Genomic DNA, 25,329 nt, shown 5'->3' with positions numbered 1-25,329 from the left:
TGATTCTGGCTTGTTTCTCTTATGTGGAGGAGAAACTAGCGGCCAAAGAATAAGCGGGCTGATTCGTTGATCGACTGAGTAAACGAGTGAGCTGATGGCGACATAGAACTAAAAACAATGATGGTGCAGAGAAGGAGATTTATGCCTTGTTGCTCTGATGACATTTTGTCTCTTGCTATCGAGCCGAAGGGGCTCGAGGCATCAAAAGGCATCGCAGCTCCCATCAAGGGTTTCAGTAGATTGTGCGCTATACAGCTTGCCTATCTGTGTCCTGTCACACACTGCACTGGGGCCAAGTAAACCGGGAGATCTTCATGGCTCAAAGCTTACGGGCCAACGGCCCCTCCCGCCCACCTTAGAATCACTTCATATAAATATCTCCCGTCAGATGCGGATTCGAAACTCTCTAAAGTGGGGTTATGCCTTGCATCATGTGCGCCCAACACAGAGACCGGAAGGTATTCATAACATAAGAGGGTGGATCTAAGGTGGCGTGTTGGAAAAAGAGTGGTACTGTTTGTTGGCAGTGCTATAGTATATAACAGCTGGTATCCCGGCTAGTGCTGACCGCCGTCTAATCTTCCCCCACGCCCTTCATATAAAGCACTCAACACTTGTCTTGAATCTTGTTTCCTTGACTCCCTGATCACTCCTTACCATGCACAACTTTAGCGAAGAGTTCCTTGCGCGCCCGGAATATCAAGTTATCAAAGCGTTTGTCCAGGATCCCGATGTGTCTCCTGCAGAGGCAGTCCAACGGCTTCTTAGGGTGCGTGAGGTCTTACATCGGGAGGGACGGGAACCTCCGACGGATATCGATGGCACACACACATGGATTGCTATGGTTACCGTCGTAGATCTCGTGAGCCTTACCCCAGCTGCGCAGCAGCACAAGTTTATAGAATTTATCGACCATCTCCAACGCACCAAGGTTATCGATCCTGTCTCAGGTGAAGAGCCAACGGCGGTGGACATGAAGCTGTGGACCGAGCTCCCCTACCTCGGAGTGTACTTGAGGGATATGTATTTTTTCAAATATGAACCCGGTGCGTTACACCTATTCCCTGATATATTTCCTCAGTTAATTCCGCGGCTGACCGCAATTGGTGTCACGTATAGAGTACGCCCAGCAGGTCGACGATGATCCCCGAAGGGAGTATCCCCCGAGCGAGCTCCAGGAGTGGGAGAACCGCAATGCGTTCATGGCGCAGCTTACCGCGAAAGCAGACCATCTCGGCCATACCATTGATGCATCACTATATGCGCTATGGGCGTGCCGAGAAACGTTTGAGGAGTGTGATCCGCTGGTGGAAGAGGCTGTGCGTATATCATGTATCTGGTATATTTATGCCAGCCAGCGGATGTGGGAGAACTGCCAGGTCCGACGAACATTCGGAGACGCTGATAATCCTTCTCCGCGACAGCGCTTTACCATGAAAAAGTGGTATCATTGGAGGAACGGCTTGAAGGCGGCACAGCTTCAGTTCCCCCGGGCGAGTACGCAAGAGATGATACAGAAGGCATTGACAGAGATTGAGAAAGCGGAACATGGGAGTGAGGATCTGTAGGGAATGTCCTGATATCCAGTCGTGAAGTTCAGGATATATTCGAATTCAAGTACTCGTCACTTCAGGGCTAGTGTTACTAAATGGCAGGGCCCTAGTGGCAAAGCATGAATGGAACCTGCAATCTGAATCACATGTTTAGTTGAGAGTATCAATGTATCGGGTAGCCGTCTGATCAAGACGACTGTTGCATGTTGCCGAGCTGCCTATAAACGACGTTATGTTCAGGGATTTTCTTATCCAATATAAATATTATTCACATGATCTCATAAATTGCCTCAGCGTATTAGGCCTTTGATGCCGTTGTATAACCCTATTTTCGTTATAATAGGTTTTCGTTTGTTGGAACGATCTGGATGGTGGTTAGTAGATCTGATCGGCGCCTCATTCGGGAGATTGCGATCACGTGGAGCACCTTGTCGCAAGTCGATCCCCCCCCACTCACATCCGCGTCCGACGTCACTACTCTAGTTGCCGTTTTGAACCTCTTGTCGCATAGGCGCTGCGCGCTAACAACCGAGATCACATATGATGCTGGTGCGGGCTTTCACCAGCCTCTGTCTTTATCATGGAGAGTCTGGATGAAGTGTCCCTCTCCCGCGAAGCCGCGGAAGACAAAAGCCTCGGCCCACTGGACGACCAGTCCTCCAGAGCGGTGTCCCTGATAGACACCAGTTCGCCAAACTCTACCTCAGATGTCAACCTCCCTTACGCCGATGCCTCGTTTACCTCCGGCTCCAGCACCAAGTTTCCGGAAGAGCAACCTGAATCGGCTCCGCGGAGCTTTATCGATCATGAAGATGGCCTCCGATCGCCCCGCGCGGCCTCCCCGTTCACACCATTACATTACGCGTCCCCAGCAGTTCCTGCCCTGAGTGAAGATGGGGTGGAGGCAGGAGATGAAGAGCCCCAGGTTGCAACGTCCTTTGAGCGGGATTCTACGCCGACCTCGGCGCAAAAGCAACGCTCGGCCTTCTTCGACACCGGAGGAGATGAAGGGATCAATCGCATGCACAAGTTCTCCTTGTATGAGACAGCCACCCGATTCTACATGGTGGGCATGGACTTGTCGGATACCCGCTTCAGGATTCTCAAGATCGATCGGACGTCGGAATCCGGGGACCTCAGCATCTCAGAGGATGATATTGTTTACAGCAAGCGGGAGATGAGCCAGTTGTTGGATACGATCGATGATGGGAATAAAAGGTCGGGTGGTTTAAAGCTGAAATGTAGTGCATGGGCTTTACTGGGGTTTATACGATTTACGGATGCTTACTACATGCTTCTGGTAACCAAGAGAAGCCAAGTTGCTATGCTCGGAGGTCACTATGTATATCAGATCGATGGAACGGAGCTCATCTCGTTGACGACTTCAAGCTCGTCTCGTCTCCGTCCGGAGAAGAACCCGGAGGAGGCGAGGTATATTGCCATTTTAAACAATTTGGATCTAACCCGGTCCTTCTACTTCAGCTATTCTTACGATATTACCCACACTTTGCAGCACAACATTTGTCGGGAACGCACCGCCAACCAGGACGGACACCCGAAACACCTACAACAAGACTATAATACGATGTTCATCTGGAATCACCATATTCTTGGGCCGGCCCTCGAAACTCTGAAAAATCCGTGGGAATGGTGTTTGCCCATCATCCACGGATATGTCGAACAGGCTAAGATGTCAGTGTATGGACGGTTAGTTTACATCACGATCATTGCGCGACGCTCTCGATTCTTCGCAGGGGCCCGTTTTCTGAAGAGAGGCGCGAATGATCTAGGCTATGTAGCAAACGATGTTGAAACGGAGCAGATTGTGTCCGAGATGACAGCCACGTCATTCCATTCGCCCGGTCCAAATCTCTATGCTAACCCGCTGTACACCTCTTACGTGCAACACCGTGGGAGTATTCCGCTCTACTGGACACAGGAAAACTCAGGGGTGTCTCCCAAACCTGATATCGAACTAAACCTTGTTGACCCCTTCTACTCCGCTGCTGCACTACACTTTGACAACCTTTTTGAGAGATACGGCGCACCAGTTTATGTGCTCAACCTGATAAAGTCGCGAGAACGAACCCCACGGGAGTCCAAGTTGCTCAAGGAGTATACGAACGCCATTCAATACCTGAACCAGTTCTTGCCGGAGGATAAGAAGATTATATATCAGCCCTGGGACATGAGCCGTGCCGCGAAAAGCAGAGACCAAGATGTTATTGGAACTTTGGAGCATATTGCAGGCGAGATTGTCCCGAAGACCGGCTTCTTCAAGAACGGATACGATGCAGAGTCTGGCTTGCGTCTGCAAAATGGCATCGCGAGGACGAACTGCATCGACTGTTTAGACCGTACAAATGCGGCGCAATTCGTGATTGGAAAGCGCGCCTTGGGATACCAACTTCACGCTCTGGGTATTATCGATGGAACGACTGTGGAGTATGACACCGATGCTGTCAACTTATTCACTGATATGTGGCACGACCACGGTGATACTATTGCAATCCAGTATGGAGGCTCGCATCTGGTGAACACTATGGCCACATACCGCAAAATCAATCAGTGGAGTAGTCATTCTCGCGACATGGTGGAGAGTTTCAAGCGGTACTACAACAATTCATTTCTCGATGCCCAGCGCCAGGAAGCCTATAATCTGTTCCTTGGGAACTACATCTTCTCCCAAGGACAGCCGATGCTGTGGGATCTGTCAACCGATTATTACCTGCACCACGCTGATCCGCGATCCTGGTCCAACAAGAGGCGTCCCAACTACATTTGCTGGTACACTCCTAAGAATCTGAAGGAAAAAGAAGTGCCACCCCCTCCGCGACCCCCAAAGGAACCTCTCTCCCACTACGACGATTACTGGCTCGAGTACTATAGGCCATTAGCCGTGTCGTCATTCTCGAAAATCTTCTCTTACAAAATGAACTCAACGCTTCGCTATCTTCCATTCCGGCCTGGCTCCGGCGCCCCCTACGACATTAGTCCGTTTGTTCCTCGGATCCCGCACGATCAGATCAACCGGGAGCGACACCCACCACGTAGCGTCAAGATTCAGGAACCGCTTAAGACTTCCATTGATCCAGCGGGCCGTCCACAACTCGGTAGCGCAACACCCCAATCCAGCTACAACTGGAACCATCTGCCGCCTTCCGCTGATAAATTACCACCGTCTGCGGGTATCATGAAAGCTACATCATTCGGACTGCCTCACTCCTTCAGTTCCATGCACTCTTCTCAGGAGTCGACGGTCAACACTCCGAGCAAAACGCAAATTGCGCAGTGGACTCTTGGCCAGCTGGTGACCGACTCGCTAAACCCCTCCGTGACAGCTGCAGAAGGAGAAGAATACGAACGCTACATCAACCATCCGTTGAAAGTTCCGCTTGTTGTGACCTCTGAAGATGAGTTGACTGCCACTTCCATCCGCGAGCATGAATCCAGTCTGGATTTGTTGGAATATGCCAATAAATGCAACGTAGAGGAGGCCACTCTGGAAGCTAATGCCGAGGAGAACCTCGCTGATTATGCCGAGTTCTTAAACGTCTCCGAGGGAGGCCTGACTGTGGTAGCCGAGGATTATGAGAAGAAACGTTATAAGCGCTATCGACAATGGCTGAGGGGCAAGAGTCTCTTTAAACAGCGGGTTGACATGTAACTCCCTGCCATGAGTAGTTGTCGTTCATGATTATACAACGGAAACAATTCAAATCAATTTCATAGTCAATCCAGGATCATCCATTTTGGCCTTTGGTCCACTCGAGCCCGCCTTACAGTCATGCTAGCAGTGCTAGGAGGGGTTTTTACCGTCTGAATGATTCATAGCAGAGACATCTAGACAAAATTGTTTGCATCATTTATTCGTTTTAAATTTACTTCCTTACTTTGCTTTGATCGCAAATCGCATGCAGCGGCTCCGCCTCGCTGGGCTCTTTCATTGCTTTCAGTTCGTCTTATCAATGCTTCATTTCGTTCGTTTGATCCGTAGCTTTCTTCTTGCTTCCAGTTATCCCCTGATTATTCAGAAAATCCAGAATCGTCCAGTCTTGTGGACTTGGGACACCAAGCAACTCGTTTCTACAGATTATCCTCTTCATCCATAAATCAGCTTGACGAGGACACCTGGACCCATGCTCCTTATATAGCTAGCATGACAGAACCTCCATTCTTGACAAAGTATTTCGCATGGCCGTACCTGGCCGGTCGCCGAAGACGAGATGGCGGTAGATCGATCGATAGTAATAAGTACATCTACCGGATTATCTATTGCCCCGAACCGACCCCTCACGTGCGCCGGTCCTGTCTCGCTCTTACCCGCCAGCCCCTTTAAATCTATAGTCTATCTAAGTAGCCTTCGTTCCCGATAAGACACTATCTTCATCCCCCGGAAACGCGTGCCGGCACGTCTTAGTTTGGTTGTATACGAGGGGGGTTGCAGCCTCGATGCATCTTGGACCTGCGATATCTCGACAGCACACGGTCTAGCCTCTTCAATTGTCTGGTACCAGCCAACTTCTGTTTGGATCCATGTGTCATCGACCCTTCCGACTGTCCCGTGGCCCCTCCCGGTCGCTGCATCACGTGCTACTCCGATAGTGACGTCGTACTGCTTGATCATCGTGCTCTTTCAACAGTCGAGGATCTCGGGCTGCCCGTCGCTGCGCAGCACACCAGAACTTGGACCTACAGGAGAGACTCTCCTCCGTTCGATGTCCGCGACTTGTGGCCACCTATGGATCACCGCGGTTCTTTCTTCTTCTTTCTGGTAGTTTTCTACCTGCTTCTGAGCTCGCAGTCGCATTCGCCTCTGGTCTCCCAGGATGAAGAACACCAAAGGGAGCTGGTGAGGGAGCGGAATGCGCTTCACATGTTGAACCAGTCTCAGTATGGCGACTTCGATCCGATCACCGACAGATGGCTCCCGTTTTCCGGTGTTAGGAAGAATGATAGCTATGCTTGGGATCTTCTTCCAGATGTTCAGGATAGAGCTCGGTCTCAATTGCGGTCCACCATGGCAGAGGCGGGCTTGAGGCCTCCCAAGGCCCTTGCGGTGCCTGACGCTTTTTCCGGTCTTAACTTGACCCAATTACTCCTCCCAGTCTATCGTAATGCGACCGGTAAGCTGCGCGGGGAATGGGTACGCCACAGACAGAACAAAGAACATGCCCTGTTGAACACGACTGCAATTGCACTGGAGAACGAATACTTCACGCACGAGTTCAGTCACAATGTTACGGGGGATAGTGGCACATTTTACCTTGATCTCCGGGAGGGCGGTGGTGAGGAGGTTCAGTTGCCTGAAGGCCAGGTTCGGGAGATTCGAGCAACTTTGGCTGTAGAGAGTGGCGATTTCTGGGGTAATACCTGGTATCTATCGCTGTTCGGTGTTCATTTCCCGGAGACGGGTGCCATCATCTTGACTACAACCAGCGAGAAATTTGGTGGCGTATTCACATTACCGCATCTGATGCTCTCGCCTGACGCATACAATCTCACCCACCAGCTTCTCGTCAAGTCCCTCTCGGACACTATATCCGAGAAGCAGAATCGACCTCCTACCCTATTTCCTTGGTCCTCACTTGTCGGGACGGAGCAGGTGGAATACCCGGCTCCAAAATGTGAACATATCGTCTACCTCCAGCTGCACCCCGTCGCGATCCACGGCTACCTCACAGATAAAACGATCATCGAGCAGATAGAACAAGAGCTGAGATATCCATTGGGAGCCCCTATTCCGTCTCCACCACTGTTAGTCATGTCAGCTGTCGTCTTCTCGCCTGATTGTGGGTACATCCTGGAGACCAAGGGAGCTCCTGACTTCCCACCAACAGAAGCACTCTATTTATCAGGACCGAAGATGGAGGAATTCGGCAAATTCTCTGCTCGCATCATTTTTATGATCTCGGCCTTTTCTGTTGGCCAGATCGCATTACTCTTGCGCCAAATCAAAGAAGCATCCACGCCATCTACTAGAAGCCGGATCAGCTTCTACACGATCGCGCTCATGGCGTTCGGCGATTCTTTCGTACTTGTCTTCATGCTGCTGGAGCTTTATCCGGCCGTTTCATTCCTTGTTATGACAACAGCATCCTTCTTGACCTTCCTCTCGGTCAGTTATATCGGAATGAAATTTATGATGGAAATATGGGCAGTCCAGGCCCCGGAGCGAAGAGAACAAGAACGTCGACCGAATCCTACTACGCGGCCAGGGAATCTTCCCCTGCCTGCCACTACGACTCGAGTCACTGATACGGGCGCAACACCTATCATTTTGACCCCCGACCAGGACCCTCCATCAGAAGAAAACGAACCTCCCGCGAATCGGGGCGCCACGCCGAGTGCGCAGGACACGCGGGGTGATATCGGTGCCATGTACGCTCGGTTCTACTTTATATTGTTTGTCCTCCTCATAATATCCGTCTGGTCCTTCCTTTGGCCGAACCGTATGGGAGCAATATATGCTCGGACCCTCGGATTTATTTATCTGTCCTTCTGGGTACCCCAGATATATCGCAATGTCATGCGCAATTGCCGCAAAGCACTGCGCTGGGAGTTTGTGGTTGGTCAAAGTTTCCTTCGACTTTTTCCATTTATTTACTTTTTGACTGCACGCGGGAATGTGCTTTTCATTCGACCCGACTCGACCACAGCCCTGGCACTGGCTGGCTGGGTGTGGGTTCAGGTCTGGGTATTGGCTAGCCAGGACATTCTGGGACCCCGTTTCTTTGTTCCTAGTGGGTGGGCGCCACCCGCCTATGACTATCATCCCGTGCTACGCGACAGTTCAGGATCAGGTGACGATCTTGAGTCTGGCGGAGTCCTTCCGATTGGGGCCTTGAGGGCTGACGAGCGGGAATACTCCATGGAAGCCAAGGATGAAGATAAGCAACGGGCGAAAGATAAGAAGAAGGCAGTGTTTGACTGTGCCATTTGCATGCAAGAAATCGAGGTTCCTGTCCTTGCAGCTGCGGGTGGTGCAGGCAGTAGCAGCATGACGGACGGGGCCACCAGTCTCCTTAGCCGACGGACATACATGGTCACCCCATGTCGGCATATCTTCCATAGTACCTGTCTCGAGAGCTGGATGCGACTTCGATTGCAGTGTCCCATTTGCCGAGAGTCCATTCCACCAGTGTAGGCACATGGAAAGCACAAACTGTACTTCTTTAGTCTACATGGGCAAATTATTCACAGATCTCCGGGACCACTGGTGGCGGAGATACTCGTTAATATCTCTCTTACATATACCCAGCGGTCTATATCGTACGTGACAGGTCAGCTAGCAGGTATATTGTGTGTATTAAAGCACCGATGCAATGTATGATCACAGTAGAATCTGAATCCTTGAAGATATGACTGCAAAGACATCTTGGGGGATTGTAAGGGTTTGTCCAGACGGAGTACTCATGTCTTTCTACTTACCTACTACTAACAGAAATATGATGGATCAACAGCCCGAGTGCGGAAGTAGTAGTATCTCACTTCAAGGTCAAGTCCGCACAGGACCCCGCGATAGCAGCCAAGCGACATGGAACCAGCATCCAAGCTCAAGTTGCTTATTTGGATGCGGGTATCATTAAAGAAGCTTTGAATCTAATACCTGATTCCCGGTATGATACATTATGTTAACCCCACTGGGGGTAAGTGTAGAGCCGGTGAGTGGGTTGGTGATACGCAGGCTTACATGATATCACCTTCGAATTCAACCCATTATGACTAGAACTAACGTCATCATGTTCCCTATATTACTATGTCCCAGCACGAAGGAAAGAATAAATCACGATGATTTTGCATGCTGGGTAGTGAGGGCCAACACCCAGATATTTCGCTGGTACCCTTGATCGCGTAGTCTCCGTTTTCTATCGACCGGTTTGGAGCTACCCGCGTTCCCATCGCTTCGAATCTGCTGTGATTGCTTTGCGCCATGATATGATTGACATACTCATGTTATTTAAGGTCTGTGATAGCGGGGTACCCATCGAATACAGCGGGATAGAAGATTCCGTTTCATGGTGCATCAATCAGTAGACGGACCGTCACATCCCGTCCGTCGGCCGGGATGACAGGAAACGGCAGACAACTCGGGATGTCCCACCCCGCATACCCTTGCCGATATACGGAGTATTTGCATCCGAACCAGTCTATATCCGACACATAAAGAGGTCGTCGGAGTACAAGTTGACCAAATGCTTCAGAAGCGAATACTATTGTTACATGTTTTCCTCAATTTTACGATTCTCTTTCCCCAAGTCTGTCAGTAACTATAACCGAAAGAGGATGAGTGATACGAGCAACTTTCTGGACCGCCTCGCGGCCCTCGACACCAATACAGTATCCGATGCATTAGATGTCCTTAACCTTCGTGGGGCCACATACGGCCTCCGGCCTCTCTGGAACTGCCCGAAAATCGTCGGCCGCGCTAGCACAGTGGAAGTAGGCCCGAGGATCGGGACAGCTCCAACGCCTCATCCTTTTGCTCCTACCATCGACGCAGTCAGCAGTGACGACCGGATCCTCGTCATTGCCGGCGGTCTGGAGGGTGTCTCCTGCTGGGGCGATATTATTGCAAACGCCGCCAAGGCCAAGGGAATCCGCGGAACCGTAATCGATGGAGTATGCCGGGATATCGACGGTAGCGTCGAGGTCCAGTATCCGCTCTACGGACGTGCTGTGACGATGATCAGTGGTCGGAGTCGCATAGTCTCTGTCAGCGCTGGCAAACCCGTGCGTGTCTGTGGGGGTGTGACAGTCGAGCAGGATGACTATGTTATCGCGGATGCGTGCGGTACTGTCTTCGTCCCTGCTGCACATATCGCGATCGTCCTCACCCTGGCAGAGCAGATCCACCACCGCGAAGGCCAGATGGTAGAGGCGGTGCGCTCTGGGCAGACGGTGTCAGCAGTAATGCGCGACTCACGCTTCGAGCAACTCCGGCAAGAGACCGTGTCAGCTGCCGCCGCTGCCAGCCCCTTATCGCAAGAGAACCCGCGGAAGGCGAGCGCGGAGGATCAGGAACTAGTTGGACTTTTGAGAGGATTGGACTCGCCAGCGGTCTCGGATGCCTTGGATTCCCTGGGGATCGCGGGACAGGCCTGGGGAATCCAGCCATTGTCTTCTTCGGGGTCGAGTAATCGGCGCGTTACTGTTGGACCGGCATTTACTGTTCGTTATGTCCCCGCGAGCGACCCGCCTGGCAGTGTGGGGGATTTCCTGGATGATGTGGCGGTTGGGGATGTAGTTGTTATCGATAACAGTAGCCGCACAGACTGTACCGTCTGGGGTGATATCATGACTCACTATGCCGCGCTGCGGGGGGTTGCGGGCACGGTGATCGATGGAGTGTGTCGCGACGTGGATCTGGCCCTAGAGGAGGGATACCCACTATACACCGCAGGACGATGGATGCGTACCGGGAAAGATCGGGTCCAGGTTGGCGAGGTCAACGGGCCTGTTGGTATCGGGAAGGTCCGGGTCGAGTCCCGGGACATCGTTGTCGCTGATTCCAATGGTGTCGTGATCATACCTCGAAGTCGCGTGCGCGAAGTAGCGGAGCTCGCCCGCACGATCTCCGAGAGTGAAGCGCAGATCCGCGAGTTGTTGACGAAGAGGGGGGCCACGCTTGCGGAGACACGCCGACAGCTTGGCTATCACACACTGCAGCGGAGAAGGGGATAGACAGGTTCTCCCCAGTGCAGCTGGAATAAAGTTTAGAAGTCCCTTAGAATAGATAACTTGAATCAGTTGCTGCCTTTTTTTCTTCAACTCGAACAATGAACGGACACTGTGGATTGCAAATCTGCGTAGAATTTTATAGATCTGAGAGCTAATTAATTCCATAGACGACTGGGATCGATACAACAGAACACCGGCAGAGCAATGATGTGCAATCGATTACTATGCCTCTGCTTTCAAATGTTTCCTTCCAATAGTACCGACGAAACAGACTCTTTCCATGTTGTCCCCCATCATGACATATGATAGTAAGTAAGTAAGTAGTAAGTAGGCAGCAGAGGTGGGTGCCTGCAGTGGTTGCTGCCTATTTGGTGCTAGTGCTCCAGCCGCCCCACATTCTGGCCGGCCATAGTTCAATCACGTGCCAGTCCACCGACGTGTGTTCTCCACATCTGGTCCTTATCGTCTCCATACTTCAACAACCCAGCCAGCCTGTTCATGGTTCCCTAAAATACTTCACTTACTATTCCCTTTCATCTCACAAACGCCCCTGCACAGAGCACATTGATGAACCATGAATGAGGAAGGGGCCAGCAATTATGAAATGTCACACTCCCGCAGTCAACCCTCACAACAAGAGTCAAATCTGGATGAGAAATACCCAAACCGTCCTCATAATCACTCCCAGACATTGCCCTTTCACGAGCTCTTTGAGACCCTCTTCAATCCGTTGAGTGAGCTCTCCAAGAAGCCTGCAGGCACCGCCGCTCCTCGGCGAAAAGTCGGGCCTCATGGCCAGTCGGCGGCGAACCTTACCCCACACGAAAAGCGACGGGATGTCATTGAGCGGTTCATCTCACGATGGCGGAAAGAGGTGGGGGATGATATCTACCCTGCGTTTCGGCTGATTCTTCCGGACAAAGATCGCGACCGGGCCATGTACGGTATCAAAGAAAAGGCCATCGGAAAGCTACTCGTCAAAATTATGAAGATCGACAAGAATTCGGATGACGGCTTCAATCTTTTGAACTGGAAGCTGCCAGGCCAGTTGGCTACCTCGCGCTTTATGGCGGGGGATTTTGCGAGACGCTGCTACGATGTTATCTCAAAACGGCCAATGAGGACAGAGGTGGGAAATATGTCCATTGAGGAGGTGAATGACAGGCTCGACCAGCTTTCAAATGCCTCGAAGGAGGAGCAGCAGCTACCCATCTTGTCGGAGTTTTACCGAAAAATGAACCCCGAGGAGCTGCTGTGGCTGATCCGCATTATCCTTCGACAGATGAAAGTCGGGGCTACAGAGCGAACCTTATTCAATGTATGGCACCCAGATGCTGCAAACCTCTATAGCATATCCAGTAGCCTTCAACGTGTTTGTTGGGAGCTGCATGATCCGAACATTCGGCTTGGGGCTGAAAACAGCGGCATTTCTCTGATGCAATGCTTCCAGCCCCAGCTAGCTCAGTTTCAGATGCAGTCCCTTGATCGAATGATTGCCTCGAATGCGGGGTACCGAAGAAGACCCGGTATTCTGGATCGAGGAGAAGCTCGACGGGGAACGTATGCAGCTTCATATGGAGACTGACAGCTCGGTGCCGGGAGGAAAGAAGTTTCGCTTCTGGTCGAGGAAAGCGAAGGATTACACCTATCTCTATGGAAAGAGCCTTGAGGACCCCAATGGTGCCTTGGCCCGACATCTCAAAGACGCCTTTGCAGATGGGGTCAACAGTTTGATCCTGGACGGGGAAATGATTGCTTGGAATCCCGAGCAGGGCGCCCCCGAACCATTTGGCACCTTAAAAACTGCCGCATTAGCTGAACAGAGAAATCCGTTCTCAAACGGATCGCGGCCGCTTTTTCGTGTGTTTGATCTACTCTTGCTGAATGGGCACAATTTGACCAGGTACACTCTTCGCGATCGTCGAAATGCCCTGCAGAAGAGTGTAAAGTCAGTTCACCGTCGGTTCGAAATCCATCCTTACGAGGAGGCTACAGACAAGGCCCAGATCGAAGCAGCGCTTCGAAAAGTTGTTGCGGAGGCTTCTGAGGGACTAGTAGTCAAAAATCCAAGGTCACCATATCGCCTCAATGAACGACATGACGACTGGATGAAAGTGAAGCCTGAGTACATGACAGAGTTTGGGGAGTCCCTGGATCTGATTGTCATAGGCGGCTATTACGGCAGTGGTCATCGAGGAGGGGGTCTTTCAAGCTTCCTATGTGGATTAAGGGCCGATAATGCCAGCTCTTCGCAAGGGATAGGGGCAACCAAATGCTATTCTTTCTGCAAGGTCGGAGGAGGCTTTACAGCAGCAGACTATGCGAATATCCGTCATCATACTGATGGGAAATGGGTGGACTGGAACCCGAGGAAACCACCAACGGCATACATTGAGCTGGCAGGTGGCAGTGCCCAGCACGAGCGTCCAGATCAGTGGATCAAGCCAGAGGACTCGGTGGTACTCTGTGTTAAAGCAGCATCGGTATCAGTCAGTGATCAATTTCGTGTCGGTTTAACATTGCGCTTCCCGCGGTTCAAGAGGTTACGCATGGATAAAGACTGGAAGAGTGCGCTTTCCATGCAAGAATTCCTGGATCTGAAGTCGAACGTGGAGAAAGAGCAAAAGGAGAAGGAATTCAATGTAGAGAATTTCCGCAAGAAACGAGTGAAGCGACCAAAGAAGGCCTTGACAGTTGCAGGATACAGCCCGAATGCAGAGGTGAAGTATGAAGGTCCGTCAGGGCATATTTTCGACGGGCTCAACTTCTTTATTTTGACCGACTCGGTGGCCCCGAATAAGAAAACAAAGGCGGAGTTGGAACAACTTGTCAAATTGAATGGAGGCAAGATATATCAGACAAATAAGGCCGCTCCCAACACCGTATGTATCGCGGATCGAAGAACTGTGAAAGCAGCCTCCTTGCAAAAGAGTGGCGATGTGAGCCTAATCCGACCATCTTGGATCCTAGACTGTGTGAGGCAGAACGAGATTGATGCGGGACTGCCAGACCTGCTTCTTCCCCTGGAACCTAGGCACATGTTCTTCACAACGCCTAGCAAGGAGGAGGAGGTATTGACGAGTGTTGACCGGTTCAATGATAGCTACGCTCGGGATGTCACCAAGGAAGAGCTGGTCAGCTTACTCGAAAAGATGAGCGCTGACAATGGTAGTTCCGACGTGCCCCCGAGAGGCGAAGCCACCAAGAAGCTTAGGGAAGCTATTCAAGAAAAAGTGGACTCAGGATGGGATCTCCCATGCGGGTGGCTTTTTCAGAACTTGACGTTCTTCTTTCCCGACCGGACAACGCAGGATCCAGATCCCGGAGAGCCCGAATATGCCGGCTGCGGCTATCGACTTTCTTTGGCTCGCAATACGGCCAAATTTGCAGGTGCTACCGTTGTCAATACTTATGAGGACCCTTCCATCACCCATGTGGTTGTAGATCCGGATACACCATCTTCGGAGATCGCCACGCTAAGGAAAACCTTGTCTCTCCGAGTGGACCAGAAACTTCCTCACATAGTTACCACTGAATGGATTGAGGAGAGCTGGGAGCAGCAATCATTTCTTGATGAAGATAGATATCATCCAAGGCCAGCTTGATCCTGATTCAGCCTTACGTTAATGTTGACTACGATGAAGAAGTTCGGTGATGATCTTCTTGCATCAACCACCGGAACTGCCCATCTCAGCGAGTCAAGGGAAGAGATCGGACGACGACTTTCGCCCATTGAATTGGACCGCACGGAGCCGGACTGCAATGGGATTTGAGATACGATACTAGCCGATTGGCAGACGCTTCGGAGACAAGCTGACAGGACTACAAGGAGTGGCGGACAACAATATAACGATCTAGACATATGTTAGTCAATCAATATATAGTATAATGGTATATGGAGGAATGACCGTTGACGCGGTTGAACTCATAGGCGGCCATGTGGCCATCGCTTGAGGACCTCCGGCGTGGCCCACAATAATGTGCGAAAACGCAGTTAAAGGTGGAATGGAAAAGGTTGGAACAAACAAACACCCGACGTGTGATTGATTCGCCCTCAGGCCCCGAGCACTTGCAGATTGAAAGGTGCGAAAAGGAGCCCAGAGTGGACGCCAACACCACCGGCGAGCAAGCTCCATAATCATCAGCGTCGGACTGGGGTTTCTCCTACTAGGCCCCACCACCATCGCCGCCCAGGAGTCGGACGGCGCGACGCCCGACAGAGCCACAGGCGATCGCGGAAAGATGGCCTAAGACGAAGGTGAACTGATCGAACCAAAGAAAGGAAGAGCATCAGGCGCGCGTGTTCAATCTGGACCTTTGGGGGAACAGGCGACCACTGCGTGAAGCTAGACAACCAAGCATGGAGTTATCAAGCTCGATGGCCCTCTTCTCAGACTCACTTGTTCGGCTGTTCAATTCGCTGCTGCACATTATGGACTAGCAGCGGGGTAGTCCTGGAGTGAATGCCTAACGGGGCTAAACACACAAAGCACCTAGTCTTAAGTCAATATATTTCAATATAAACACCTGCCGGGCTCTTCGAGCCTAGCTACTATAGACACTTTTAAGACCATCCTCTGTGTGTACTAGGCGGTGGAGTCTCGAAGTGTTCACCACTCCCAAGGATATGACAATACCCGCTATAACCCGGGCATCGGTTTCACTCCACTCCGCTTGCCAAGACTGGGTGCATATACAGCAGGATTCCAGGCAGGATGAATTGCGTCTGACAGGCCGGAATTGGCCGGGGGATGTATCATCGAGGGACACTACTCGTTGGACCGGAAGTTGGAGCATACTACCCATCAGCTCCGATGCCCTATTGTGAGATGCAGCTGCGCTAGCGTGAATGAAAAATAAAAAATTCCCTGGCTTCCGCGAAGTTATCGAAGGTATTGACACCCTTTTTTTGTTGCCTTCCTGTTACCTGTAGACTCAATTTTGCTATACATGTCTTACCAATTTCAGCCTACTCGGCGTTAGGACGACCGGAGGCCTGCAAAGAAAGCACTAGTCTAGCATTGGCCTTGGAGACCAAGCTGCCATGGTGGATCCGCTGAAGGGAGAGATACAGACTGAGGGCAGGAGCAGGGAAGGTGAGGGGAAGTATTTCCCCGGCTAGAGCACTAGACTCGGAGTAATAGGTCAGAAAGAACCAATTAACTAGCAGGGTTCCTGCAGCGACATGATCAGAGCTGGGATTCAGATACGTACCATGACGCGGCCCAGGCAAGACGCGGAGGGTCATGGGTGGAATTTGCTCAATCCTTTGAGACAAAAGTTTTATTCCCCGCATGATCATCACCGCTAGTCCGATGCCCACAATAAGAGGAAGGGAAAGAATAAAAGACGGGAGAAGGAGGTTGAGAGACAAAAGACGAGAAGCAGAGGAAGGACAGTGGCAGCAGAGCCGGATGACTTGACTAGCATCATTATCTCCGCGTTACGGAGAGCGGCTCCACCTCACGGGGTCTGTGCAAACCAAATTGATCATGTTTATCTCGTAGTTACTCCGGATATAATCTCATCAACTCGGCATTTACTACTCTTCATGAACTGAACCCTTTTCCCCGGCCGTCTCCAACTTTTAGCCATCCAATCCAGACCCCGACAGAAATATTGCGATGGACACTGCCATCCATTTGTTTGGCTGCTCTCTGGGCCGGTCAGTTCGGAGCGGGTCAGCAGGACCCATCGCCGAAAAGCCCTCCTCGGGCGGAGTAGCTGTAATGGGCTTAGCCAGCGCTCCTACGGCATATTTTAGCCAAATGAACAAGATTTTATTCACGGGGCTCCGGGGGGTCTGCTGCATCGTCCAGTCGCAGGCATGCAATCTCTAAAGCGGTGGGTGCAGGTTCACAAGTGCTGGTGCTGCAGGACGAGGCCCTCTATGCTTGGGGCTATCCCTGCGGGGACAGTACCAACAATGTCCTCACCGATGGTACGTACTCCTCCACTGATAGCCCGCGCGGTGTCTCAGGATTGACTGCTCATGTACAGGAACATGTTCAATTCTCGGATAGGCCCCATGCTTTCTGGGAGCATATAAAGCCGGTACACGACCCAAGTTGAATCTCCTCGTTCAACCCCAGAAAGTCACAGCATACTTTCCCTTCTAAGCTCTTTATTTTCTCGCGGGAATACACAAACCTTTCGTGCTTTGGGTTAATACAGACTCTTGCAATCAAGAATTATAATGTGGTCTCTTTCTTCGCGGGCCCTCATGGCCACCGCAGCCCTCCTGGGCTCACTGCCTTCAACCCTCGCGACTTCGGCAGCCTGCAACGCCAGCGCTCTCAACACCACTGTGGGATTGTATCCCATTACCGTGGAGAATACCACAGTCTTTGATGTTGCCAAGGCCACTAACCGAGGTGTCTGCGACATCGGCCGTCAAAACCTTATGGCCGATGTGACGATCATCCCCAACGTCGGCCAGACTTTGATCATCCCGGCTGAGGTCTGTGAGCCCGATAATGAGACCTGCCTCCTACCCAATATTACCCGCACCCGCACTTGCATCAATGGTGGTCCGCGTCTATACTACACCGTCAACGGGGATACGCTCGACATTGTCGCGAAACGACTGAACATTACAACGGAATCGCTCATGAGTGACGATACCAGTTTCACGGCTGATGAGGTTCTTGCCCCGGGCCAGTACCTCAAGGTGCCATTGTGTTCACCAAGTGAGTGCGTGATTAGGCCGTTCACGTTGGAGTATGGGGTGTACAAGGACTATGCAGACAAGTACAACACCACCGTGGGCCAGATTATGATGCTCAGCCCGACCTACAACTATAGCACGTCGCCCCTGACTGGTGCTGGGCGTCCGTCGTTGGATCTTCCGTACAAATGTACTACCCTGTCAAGCAACATCACAGTGCTGTCATAAGTTCTGTTGTGGCTATTGATAATAGTTACTGGCCATTATGTGTCTGTTGAGGTATTTGAGTCTTTGTCATACAGTACAGTTATCGCCTGTCGGGCGCCTATGATAGAGTGAATGACTGTAAAACTATACAATATATGTACTTGAGCGCTTTTGCGAAACTTTTATCTTCTCCTCATATTTCAGTGTCAACTGCATGCTTAGAAAGCAGTAAGCAACCAATGGTGCTCTATCTGCACCTCAGTATTACCGTCATAGATGCAAATAATTCAAATTGCATCAAATTTGTTACGAACTATAATCGGCAGGGATGTAAGGATGACATAAGCCATCCCGGTCTAACCCAAACAGGCATATCAATCAAATCTGATCTCCGCATCCTGAGCCTCTTCATCGCTTCCCGTTGATTTCCCCTTCCTCTGCCGCCATCTCCTCCATCTCCATTGACCCTTATTCTTCTTCTGAATATCGTCATCAAAATGACTGACCCTCCTCAGACTATCCCTCTTCACCACCTTCCCTCATCCATCTCCTACAATGCCGCCACCACCACAGCCCTGGAATCTCACCTCAGCACATCTGACGAGGAGTCTAGCCCGCCTCCGCGTTACACCCGCGAGAATGACCCCTTCCAACTAGCCTCGAAGCTGAAAAGTCCCGAAGAAATCGCCCAGATGCAACCCCAAGCCAACATCTCCCGCAAACGTCACACCTCCGGCTGCCTCCCGCACAACGCCAACCCCCGCAATGCGCTCGCTTCCTCCCTAGCCTCCAAACAACTTCAAACGTTCTACGAATCCCAGAATGAGAACATCCAACGCATGCTCAAGCCCGTCGAAGAACACGTCCGCGATGCCCGTGAAACAAACAGCAGCAACCAACTCAAGTACAAAATCGCCGTCTGGGGCTCTTTCGCCGCCAATGTCATCCTCTGCGTTCTTCAACTCTACGGGGCCATTTCCTCCAGCTCACTGTCCTTGTACACAACCATGGCCGACGCCGTCTTTGATCCTCTCTCCAATATCACTCTCCTCGTCTCCAACAAGGCCGTCAATCGCGTCGACCCTCGTAAATTCCCCGCCGGAAAAGCTCGTATCGAAACAGCCGGCAACATCTGCTTCTGTTTTCTCATGACGGCTGTCTCTTTCATCCTCATTGCTTTCTCTGTCCGCGAACTCGCCGAAGGATCCAACTCCGAGACGGGATCTTTCCACCTCCCCTCCGTTGTCGCCGTCATCGTCGCCTTTTGTACTAAATTCGTGCTTTTCCTGTACTGCTTCGCGCTGAAGGATCAGTATTCCCAGGTCATGATCCTTTGGGAAGACCACCGCAATGACCTCCTTATCAACGGATTCGGTATCCTTACCAGCGTAGGTGGAGGTAAACTGCGCTGGTGGATTGACCCCGCGGGAGCTATCGTCCTCTCCGTGCTTGTCAGTTGTTTGTGGCTGTTCAGCGCGTATCGCGAGTTCCAGTTGCTTATCGGTGTTACGGCCGATACGAAGATGCAACAGTTGATTACATATATCTGTGAGCTTATCCCCCTCTCTTATCTCCTTTCCACTCCCGCCTATAGATGAAAGATAAAAGCTAATAACGTGTTAATCGTAAAGCAATGACCCACTCCCCCCTCATCACCGCCATCGATACCGTCCGTGCATACACCTCCGGTCCTCGATTGCTTGTGGAAGTGGACATCGTCATGGACCCGAACGATTCGCTGCGGGCTACGCATGATGTCGCGGAGGAATTGCAGATGAAGTTGGAGTCTTTGCCAGACGTGGAGCGTGCGTATGTGCATGTGGATTATGAGACCACGCATAAGCCGGAGCACTTCTTGAAGAAGGAGTTGTAGGTTTATGTGTTGGTTGGTATGTCTATTCGTTCGGGTTGGGTGGGATATGGTATATATCAATATTGTATTGGGATGGGATATGGATATGGTATCGAACTCGGTAGATAATCTATTATAGAGAGTAGTATAGCTTTAAGTCTCAAATACAGGAATAGAATATACATTTCAAATAATATTAGTAGTAGAAATAGTAGTCGTTACTGCTACTATTGAACAATTCCGAAAGTTACTACTAACTTTATGATAAGATATTAGAGTTGCCAAAACTACGAGACACGGTCCCAAACGCCCCGAAGCTTGACACTACCTCAGTGAATAGTCCGAGCAGGTAACACCCTATATTCCCCGTGTCACTACAATAAAACCACTGGATGTAATGTTTCATTCGCATACATACCTGGCTGGACTCTTCTTCAGTAACGTCTCAAGTGTGAATGGCGACGGTCACATAACCCGAGGCCACCTCTTCATCTTGCCGTAGGCTTCATGATCCTACCCTGTGTCGCGTATTTTGAGCTATCAGAGAGCCATCATAGCTGTTAAGCTATGAGCCCGGCTAGTTTAGAAGACAGTAAGATACGTCAGTTTCGTCGAATTCCCACCTCGAAGACCCCCTGCAGCTGACCGACCGAGACACTACGGGCCCTCCCGAGCCACAACAACAGCAAACGCGAGATGAACCGAAACCCCCATACTAGTAACGGAGAAACAGCACCTTGATAGCGACATGCTATCTATTGGGCAAGGACAAACAGCACTACTTAGTCGTGGGCCAGATGCATCAGAATGGGCAAAATTTGAATGGGAGCCCACCTGCCATGATTACGGGCCTCCGTGACAAGTTAAATGGCATCGAATATCGATACTTGGCAGGTTCAGGTGGTCAATATGAGCCCTTCGATTGAAATACTGATGGTTTTCTTCTTTCTTTCAAGTGAGCACGGTTACTAGAACTTCTTCTTATAGATGCAGACATACTTAGGTGATAATTGAGGAAAGGTCGATGGTCTAATGGCAAAGTCAAATATCCTGAAAAGTCGGGCCTAATAGAATTACTCGGTAGTGTGACCTCACAATGTTAAGCCTGCAGTCCTTCTTATTTGTTTTCCTGGCTCATACAGCACCCGTATAAGATTATAATATTAAGTAATTACAGCAGTGCGTGATAGGATTCAAACAATCCCCGGAAACATATATTGAGTATTCGGCTGTCTGCATGCTTCTTGCTCGTGGGTGACACCCTATGGTTTCTCAAGATATAGTAAATCTGGGAGCGGGTTAGCTGTGTATGCAGAGAAAGCAACCCCATGCCCGATATCTTTTTGAACGAAGGAACTAATAGCGATAAGGAGCTCTAGATAAACTTACTGTATTGGTTCTTAGATGCCCATGCATCGCTAACAGCCAAGTCTGCTCTTCGGCACAACGCATCCCTGTCGTCAGCATCGTACTTGTGGCTTTTGATTGCCAAGATGCTCCGGCCCGCTGGAATGGTCTCTCCCGTTAGAGACACCTCATCTGAGGGGACATAGTACTGGTTATGGCTTCCATGCGCTGCATCCCAGCGGCCAATGACATCCCATTTGTCGAGATCGAAGGTATCCGGCCCTAGGATCTCGTTCGCGCGTTCAAGGCCGTGCTTGATGAAACGCCGATTGAACCCCTCGGAATCGTTATAGGCGGCCAGCACCCGATCGGCATCTTTGCATCCATCCAAGCCGATGAGCAGCGACGAATTGTTTTCGGGGGTGACGAAACTAGCCAAGAAGTCGGCGGCTTCCGGCCGCTGGAAACTACCCAATGTTGATCCCAGGGAGAGAATGGTCTTGGATCGCGAACGAATTTCGGGCAATTGCATCCAGTTGTGACCGTCATCGTAGGTTCCCAGTAACCCAAAGCAGCGTACATGGCGAAACGTTCCCGGGGGCACGATGCTAAGAGTCCGGTGGAGCTCCTGATACGAAACATCCAACGCGAAGTAGTCCACTTCCCGACCCAATTCGTCTAGAGCATCTAGAAGAATCTTAATCTTGCGGAGATTTCTAATTGTTCAATCAGTACGGCTGCCACTGGAGTTGAAAGGTTGGAACGCTTACCCGCTGCCTAGCTCAACCAGCATACTGCCGGACGGAATGTGTTGTGCGATCTGGTATTTGTGCTTTTCAAGTAGGCCAATTTCTTCATTGGTCAGGTAGTACGACGGGGCGTACGTCACGTCTTCAAAATAGCGGAGTCCCTGTTCATCCCAAAGGAGAAGTTCTGGCATGGCAGCCTCACCGTGACAAGCCGCGTGGATGGAAGCCTCTAGCGATTGGCGCAGCTGAGTCTCTGCTTTATCGCTGCGGATATCGATGATATTGGTCGCAGCGACCGGTCTTGGGGCTGGTTGAACCCGAGGTACCCGACCACGGACCTGAGGTGGTGACACGACACTTTCGAACATTCTGCACAGCAAAATGAACAGCAAAGTCTATGAGACAGTCTAAATGTAGCGGATCTAAGCAGGATGTATTTAGTGTTGATCTGCACACCGGTTGGCTGTTTAAGTACTGTGAACAGCCAAGTAGTGAGATCTTGATTGACGAACACATCTGAGACTCCGTGATGCAATATCTTGCGATGATTGCTCGATCAAGATGAAGATATCACTACTTCCATGATTGGCTTGTTACGCTGAGGTCATTGATCCGAACCATGGACCCTGACATTCTAGCCGCGTCCAGCCACAGCTGACTGCCAAAGTCGATCACCTTCGATACTTCTGCAACTGTGGGGCCTGCCGTCATCCTACAGTAGGAACGAGCCTGCAAGGTAGCCCAGTCAGTAACCATGAGCTTCGCAGGTTGCTACGTGCCGGGGCAGCGATGATCTACGGTTTGTTCAACCCGTGGCGTCAACGGGAATGCCAAGAAAATCCCGGAACTCCCAGTCATCTCTACATGAGAAGTGGAGAGTGAATATTCGATCCCAACCTTGTCTATCTACTCTTGTTTTCGTATATTGTGCCCATCCAGGAACACAGTGACGCAGGTGGCATTGTCACTGTCGGGTACTCCTGAAGCCTTCTCGGTGATCTTAGCGGCCACCTTGTCTGCATCCATTCCATCTTGCTTGCTCCGCGCGATCTGATGCATGATGGTTTCGTCATCCATTGTATTGGTTACCCCGTCTGTGATCAGCGCCAAGAAGTACCGACGATCCGACTGCAGCGGATATCGTTTCAAAGAAGGGTAACTGGACACCAAATCCCCCTTCTTTGTTGGTTCGATGCCTGCCTTCTCCTGACCGCTGGATAGGGACTGCTCCCCGATATCCTTTAGCGGCGACTTATACTGCAAATCGCCCAGCGCCCGCGACATATTCAACCCCCCTGCAGAGGTTAGGTTCGTAACCACGTGCGAGATGGGACGAGGATAAACTAACCAACTCGTGGCACACCGCCATCGGTGTTGAGGGTTCCCCCGGCGGACTCAATGCGATGCCTCTCCCCAGCATGTTCCGGCCTTGTGGGATGTGGTTATTCGCTCCTTCATAACAGTTAGAGGGCGCTGGTATAATGAAAACAGGCTTGCGACTTCTACATACGACTTTCAGGGAGGTGTGATCTTCCCCGTCGGCCTCTCCCAGCAAAACGTGCGAATCTCCCAGATTGGCGACCACCAGGATTCCCCTGGTTAGGTTCACCACGACGAGGGCGGCAGTCGATCCGGCGACGGCGAATAATTCCTCGCCAGCCCAAAACCCTTGTAGAAGCTCCTCCTCCTCGGCTTGTATTGCTCGTTCGATGGCCGATTCATAGTTTCCCTGTCTCAACTCGCCACTGCTAATCAGAAGCCGCCGGATATTCTTGCTTGCATGTTCTGCAACCTTATCCGAGGCACTTTTTCCATAGTTAGTCACGACTACCTTGCCAGAGGTGTGATGTGATTCCCGTACTGTCCGTCGTAGATGGCAAAGAAGGCCAGGCTGTCCGTGTGCCCCGAGAACTCATCAGGTAGAAGTATAGTGTACCTGTCTTCTTGGGCTGGCATGGATCCAGGGACCTAGAGTTAGTAAATACGGTATTAGCTCGGAGTTCCCGCATCTCTAGCGGGGATCGTGATCGTACACTACTGGCCCCGACCCCTTGAAGGGTAAAGGTGTTTGAAGTGTCTGAAGTCTCTGAAGCATCTGCCATGATGTGCTGGTACCATTTCGATAGAGAAATATGAAGATGAAGAGGCCCTGATCACTTTGGACGAGGGCAGACCACCCTCCCTGCCTGGTAGAGGACATGCATTGCGGATAGCTTCCGATAAGGTTCCGGGGGGGAGGGCCAGTGCATCGTGCCGTCATCGCCCCGTCAGGGTTCCACTGTCGGGTTCCATCAAATGTGGAACGTAATTCTGAAGTAAGATCAGTTACGTGAATCGGATCACGAAGCTAGATAGGGGGTGGGAGCATTTCCGGGATCAATCACCACAGTAATTACAAAGTACTAGTAGCAGTTAAAATAATCAGTTATTTACACACCATCGTTGTTGTAAGGCTGACTAAACAATTACCAAGCAAACATGGTTCTACATCACATGTTCATTTCCCAAACAACCCCGCGACCAACGCCTGCAGCCTGGAGAGTGCCAGCTGTTGGTCGCGCAACATGTTTGTGCTCCATCCGTTACTATGAAATCCTTGCCATGCTGATCCCACCTATCTATAGGTCTTCCTGACGACGCAATGGGAAACTTACATCCTGTGAGCCTTGTCGCAAAGACAAGGTTCGTTGCGACCATGTACAGCCTACGTGCTCACGCTGTCGAAAGCGTGGTTGCGCACATCGATGCCTCTATCATCCAGCGCCATTGACACGCGCAATTGTAAGAGCATCGTATGCTTCACTAATCTAACTCTCTTGCGCTTACTAAGATTGATTATCAGATCGCAACAGCATGCTGGTACTGGGCATGCCTCGGAGAGCCGAATCACAAGCCGCAGGCTTGATTCCCGCATATGTGTTCCTTTACATGCCGGATATTTGGGACCCATAAATTCCATCACCATTACCGAAGATGACGATGGAATCAACTTGCATGGTCACTCAGAAGGGTCTGAGGCTCAGTCTAGCAGTTTCAGCTGCTTTAACTCTTCCCAGGGAAGTGGAGGAGCTTTGGAGTGCCTGTGAGAATTAAAGCTTATAAAGGGTTCCATGAATGAGTACTATACGCTGTCAGGCTGCCGTGGTTCCTGCTCCGTTCATACGCCGAGCGCTTGCTGAGATAGAAGTCACATACCACGCCATTATGGTAAAAAGTCCGCCGCAACCATTGTCAGAACTGGCTACTACTATTGTCAAAATATACTCGACAACC

The 25,329-nt window shown here is 50.9% G+C and overlaps 11 protein-coding genes across 11 annotated transcripts; 9 read left to right on the top strand and 2 right to left on the bottom strand.

Moving 5' to 3' along the window:
• Nucleotides 1–658: 658 nt before the first annotated feature.
• On the top strand, nucleotides 659–1,568 carry An03g02680 (uncharacterized protein; the record flags this gene model as incomplete). Its single annotated transcript, XM_001390128.1, has 2 exons — nucleotides 659–1,046; nucleotides 1,120–1,568. 2 exons carry the CDS (start codon nucleotides 659–661, stop codon nucleotides 1,566–1,568), a joined length of 837 nt encoding a protein of 278 aa, XP_001390165.1.
• A 565-nt stretch (nucleotides 1,569–2,133) lies between these two features.
• On the top strand, nucleotides 2,134–5,220 carry An03g02670 (uncharacterized protein; the record flags this gene model as incomplete). Its single annotated transcript, XM_001390127.3, has 1 exon — nucleotides 2,134–5,220. The coding sequence occupies one exon, from the start codon at nucleotides 2,134–2,136 to the stop codon at nucleotides 5,218–5,220; it is 3,087 nt and encodes a 1,028-aa protein (XP_001390164.1).
• Nucleotides 5,221–5,779: 559 nt separating this feature from the next.
• On the top strand, nucleotides 5,780–8,886 carry An03g02660 (uncharacterized protein; the record flags this gene model as incomplete). Its single annotated transcript, XM_059746981.1, has 4 exons — nucleotides 5,780–5,850; nucleotides 6,036–6,327; nucleotides 6,358–8,696; nucleotides 8,733–8,886. The coding sequence occupies 4 exons, from the start codon at nucleotides 5,780–5,782 to the stop codon at nucleotides 8,884–8,886; spliced, it is 2,856 nt and encodes a 951-aa protein (XP_059603567.1).
• A 605-nt stretch (nucleotides 8,887–9,491) lies between these two features.
• On the top strand, nucleotides 9,492–11,237 carry An03g02650 (uncharacterized protein; the record flags this gene model as incomplete). The annotated part of the gene is made up of 2 exons (XM_001390125.3): nucleotides 9,492–9,518; nucleotides 9,591–11,237. The coding sequence occupies 2 exons, from the start codon at nucleotides 9,492–9,494 to the stop codon at nucleotides 11,235–11,237; spliced, it is 1,674 nt and encodes a 557-aa protein (XP_001390162.3).
• Nucleotides 11,238–11,808: 571 nt separating this feature from the next.
• On the top strand, nucleotides 11,809–14,839 carry An03g02640 (uncharacterized protein; the record flags this gene model as incomplete). Its single annotated transcript, XM_059746980.1, is given in 1 exon segment — nucleotides 11,809–14,839. A coding segment is annotated over 1 exon segment (3,031 nt), but the record flags the coding sequence as incomplete, so codon positions are not given.
• A 283-nt stretch (nucleotides 14,840–15,122) lies between these two features.
• On the top strand, nucleotides 15,123–15,697 carry An03g02635 (hypothetical protein; the record flags this gene model as incomplete). Its single annotated transcript, XM_059746979.1, has 3 exons — nucleotides 15,123–15,173; nucleotides 15,293–15,492; nucleotides 15,529–15,697. 3 exons carry the CDS (start codon nucleotides 15,123–15,125, stop codon nucleotides 15,695–15,697), a joined length of 420 nt encoding a protein of 139 aa, XP_059603565.1.
• A 1,733-nt stretch (nucleotides 15,698–17,430) lies between these two features.
• An03g02630 (uncharacterized protein) lies at nucleotides 17,431–18,240 on the top strand (the record flags this gene model as incomplete). The annotated part of the gene is made up of 2 exons (XM_001390122.3): nucleotides 17,431–18,091; nucleotides 18,155–18,240. The coding sequence occupies 2 exons, from the start codon at nucleotides 17,431–17,433 to the stop codon at nucleotides 18,238–18,240; spliced, it is 747 nt and encodes a 248-aa protein (XP_001390159.3).
• A 365-nt stretch (nucleotides 18,241–18,605) lies between these two features.
• Nucleotides 18,606–19,981, top strand: An03g02620 (uncharacterized protein; the record flags this gene model as incomplete). The annotated part of the gene is made up of 2 exons (XM_001390121.3): nucleotides 18,606–19,656; nucleotides 19,740–19,981. The coding sequence occupies 2 exons, from the start codon at nucleotides 18,606–18,608 to the stop codon at nucleotides 19,979–19,981; spliced, it is 1,293 nt and encodes a 430-aa protein (XP_001390158.1).
• A 1,241-nt stretch (nucleotides 19,982–21,222) lies between these two features.
• Nucleotides 21,223–22,424, bottom strand: An03g02610 (uncharacterized protein; the record flags this gene model as incomplete). The annotated part of the gene is made up of 3 exons (XM_059746978.1): nucleotides 21,223–21,263; nucleotides 21,350–22,023; nucleotides 22,078–22,424. 3 exons carry the CDS (start codon nucleotides 22,422–22,424, stop codon nucleotides 21,223–21,225), a joined length of 1,062 nt encoding a protein of 353 aa, XP_059603564.1.
• Nucleotides 22,425–22,962: 538 nt separating this feature from the next.
• An03g02600 (uncharacterized protein) lies at nucleotides 22,963–24,158 on the bottom strand (the record flags this gene model as incomplete). Its single annotated transcript, XM_059746977.1, has 4 exons — nucleotides 22,963–23,313; nucleotides 23,405–23,801; nucleotides 23,888–24,024; nucleotides 24,090–24,158. 4 exons carry the CDS (start codon nucleotides 24,156–24,158, stop codon nucleotides 22,963–22,965), a joined length of 954 nt encoding a protein of 317 aa, XP_059603563.1.
• Nucleotides 24,159–24,534: 376 nt separating this feature from the next.
• An03g02590 (hypothetical protein) lies at nucleotides 24,535–25,142 on the top strand (the record flags this gene model as incomplete). The annotated part of the gene is made up of 3 exons (XM_059746976.1): nucleotides 24,535–24,622; nucleotides 24,681–24,738; nucleotides 24,899–25,142. The coding sequence occupies 3 exons, from the start codon at nucleotides 24,535–24,537 to the stop codon at nucleotides 25,140–25,142; spliced, it is 390 nt and encodes a 129-aa protein (XP_059603562.1).
• Between the last annotated feature and the right edge of the window lie 187 nt (nucleotides 25,143–25,329).

Source organism: Aspergillus niger (assembly GCF_000002855.4).
Source record: "Aspergillus niger supercontig An03".
NCBI classification, from domain to species: Eukaryota; Fungi; Ascomycota; class Eurotiomycetes; order Eurotiales; family Aspergillaceae; genus Aspergillus; species Aspergillus niger.
The sequence above is the reverse complement of the archived record's forward strand: the minus strand, read 5'-3'. Positions and strand labels throughout refer to the sequence as shown.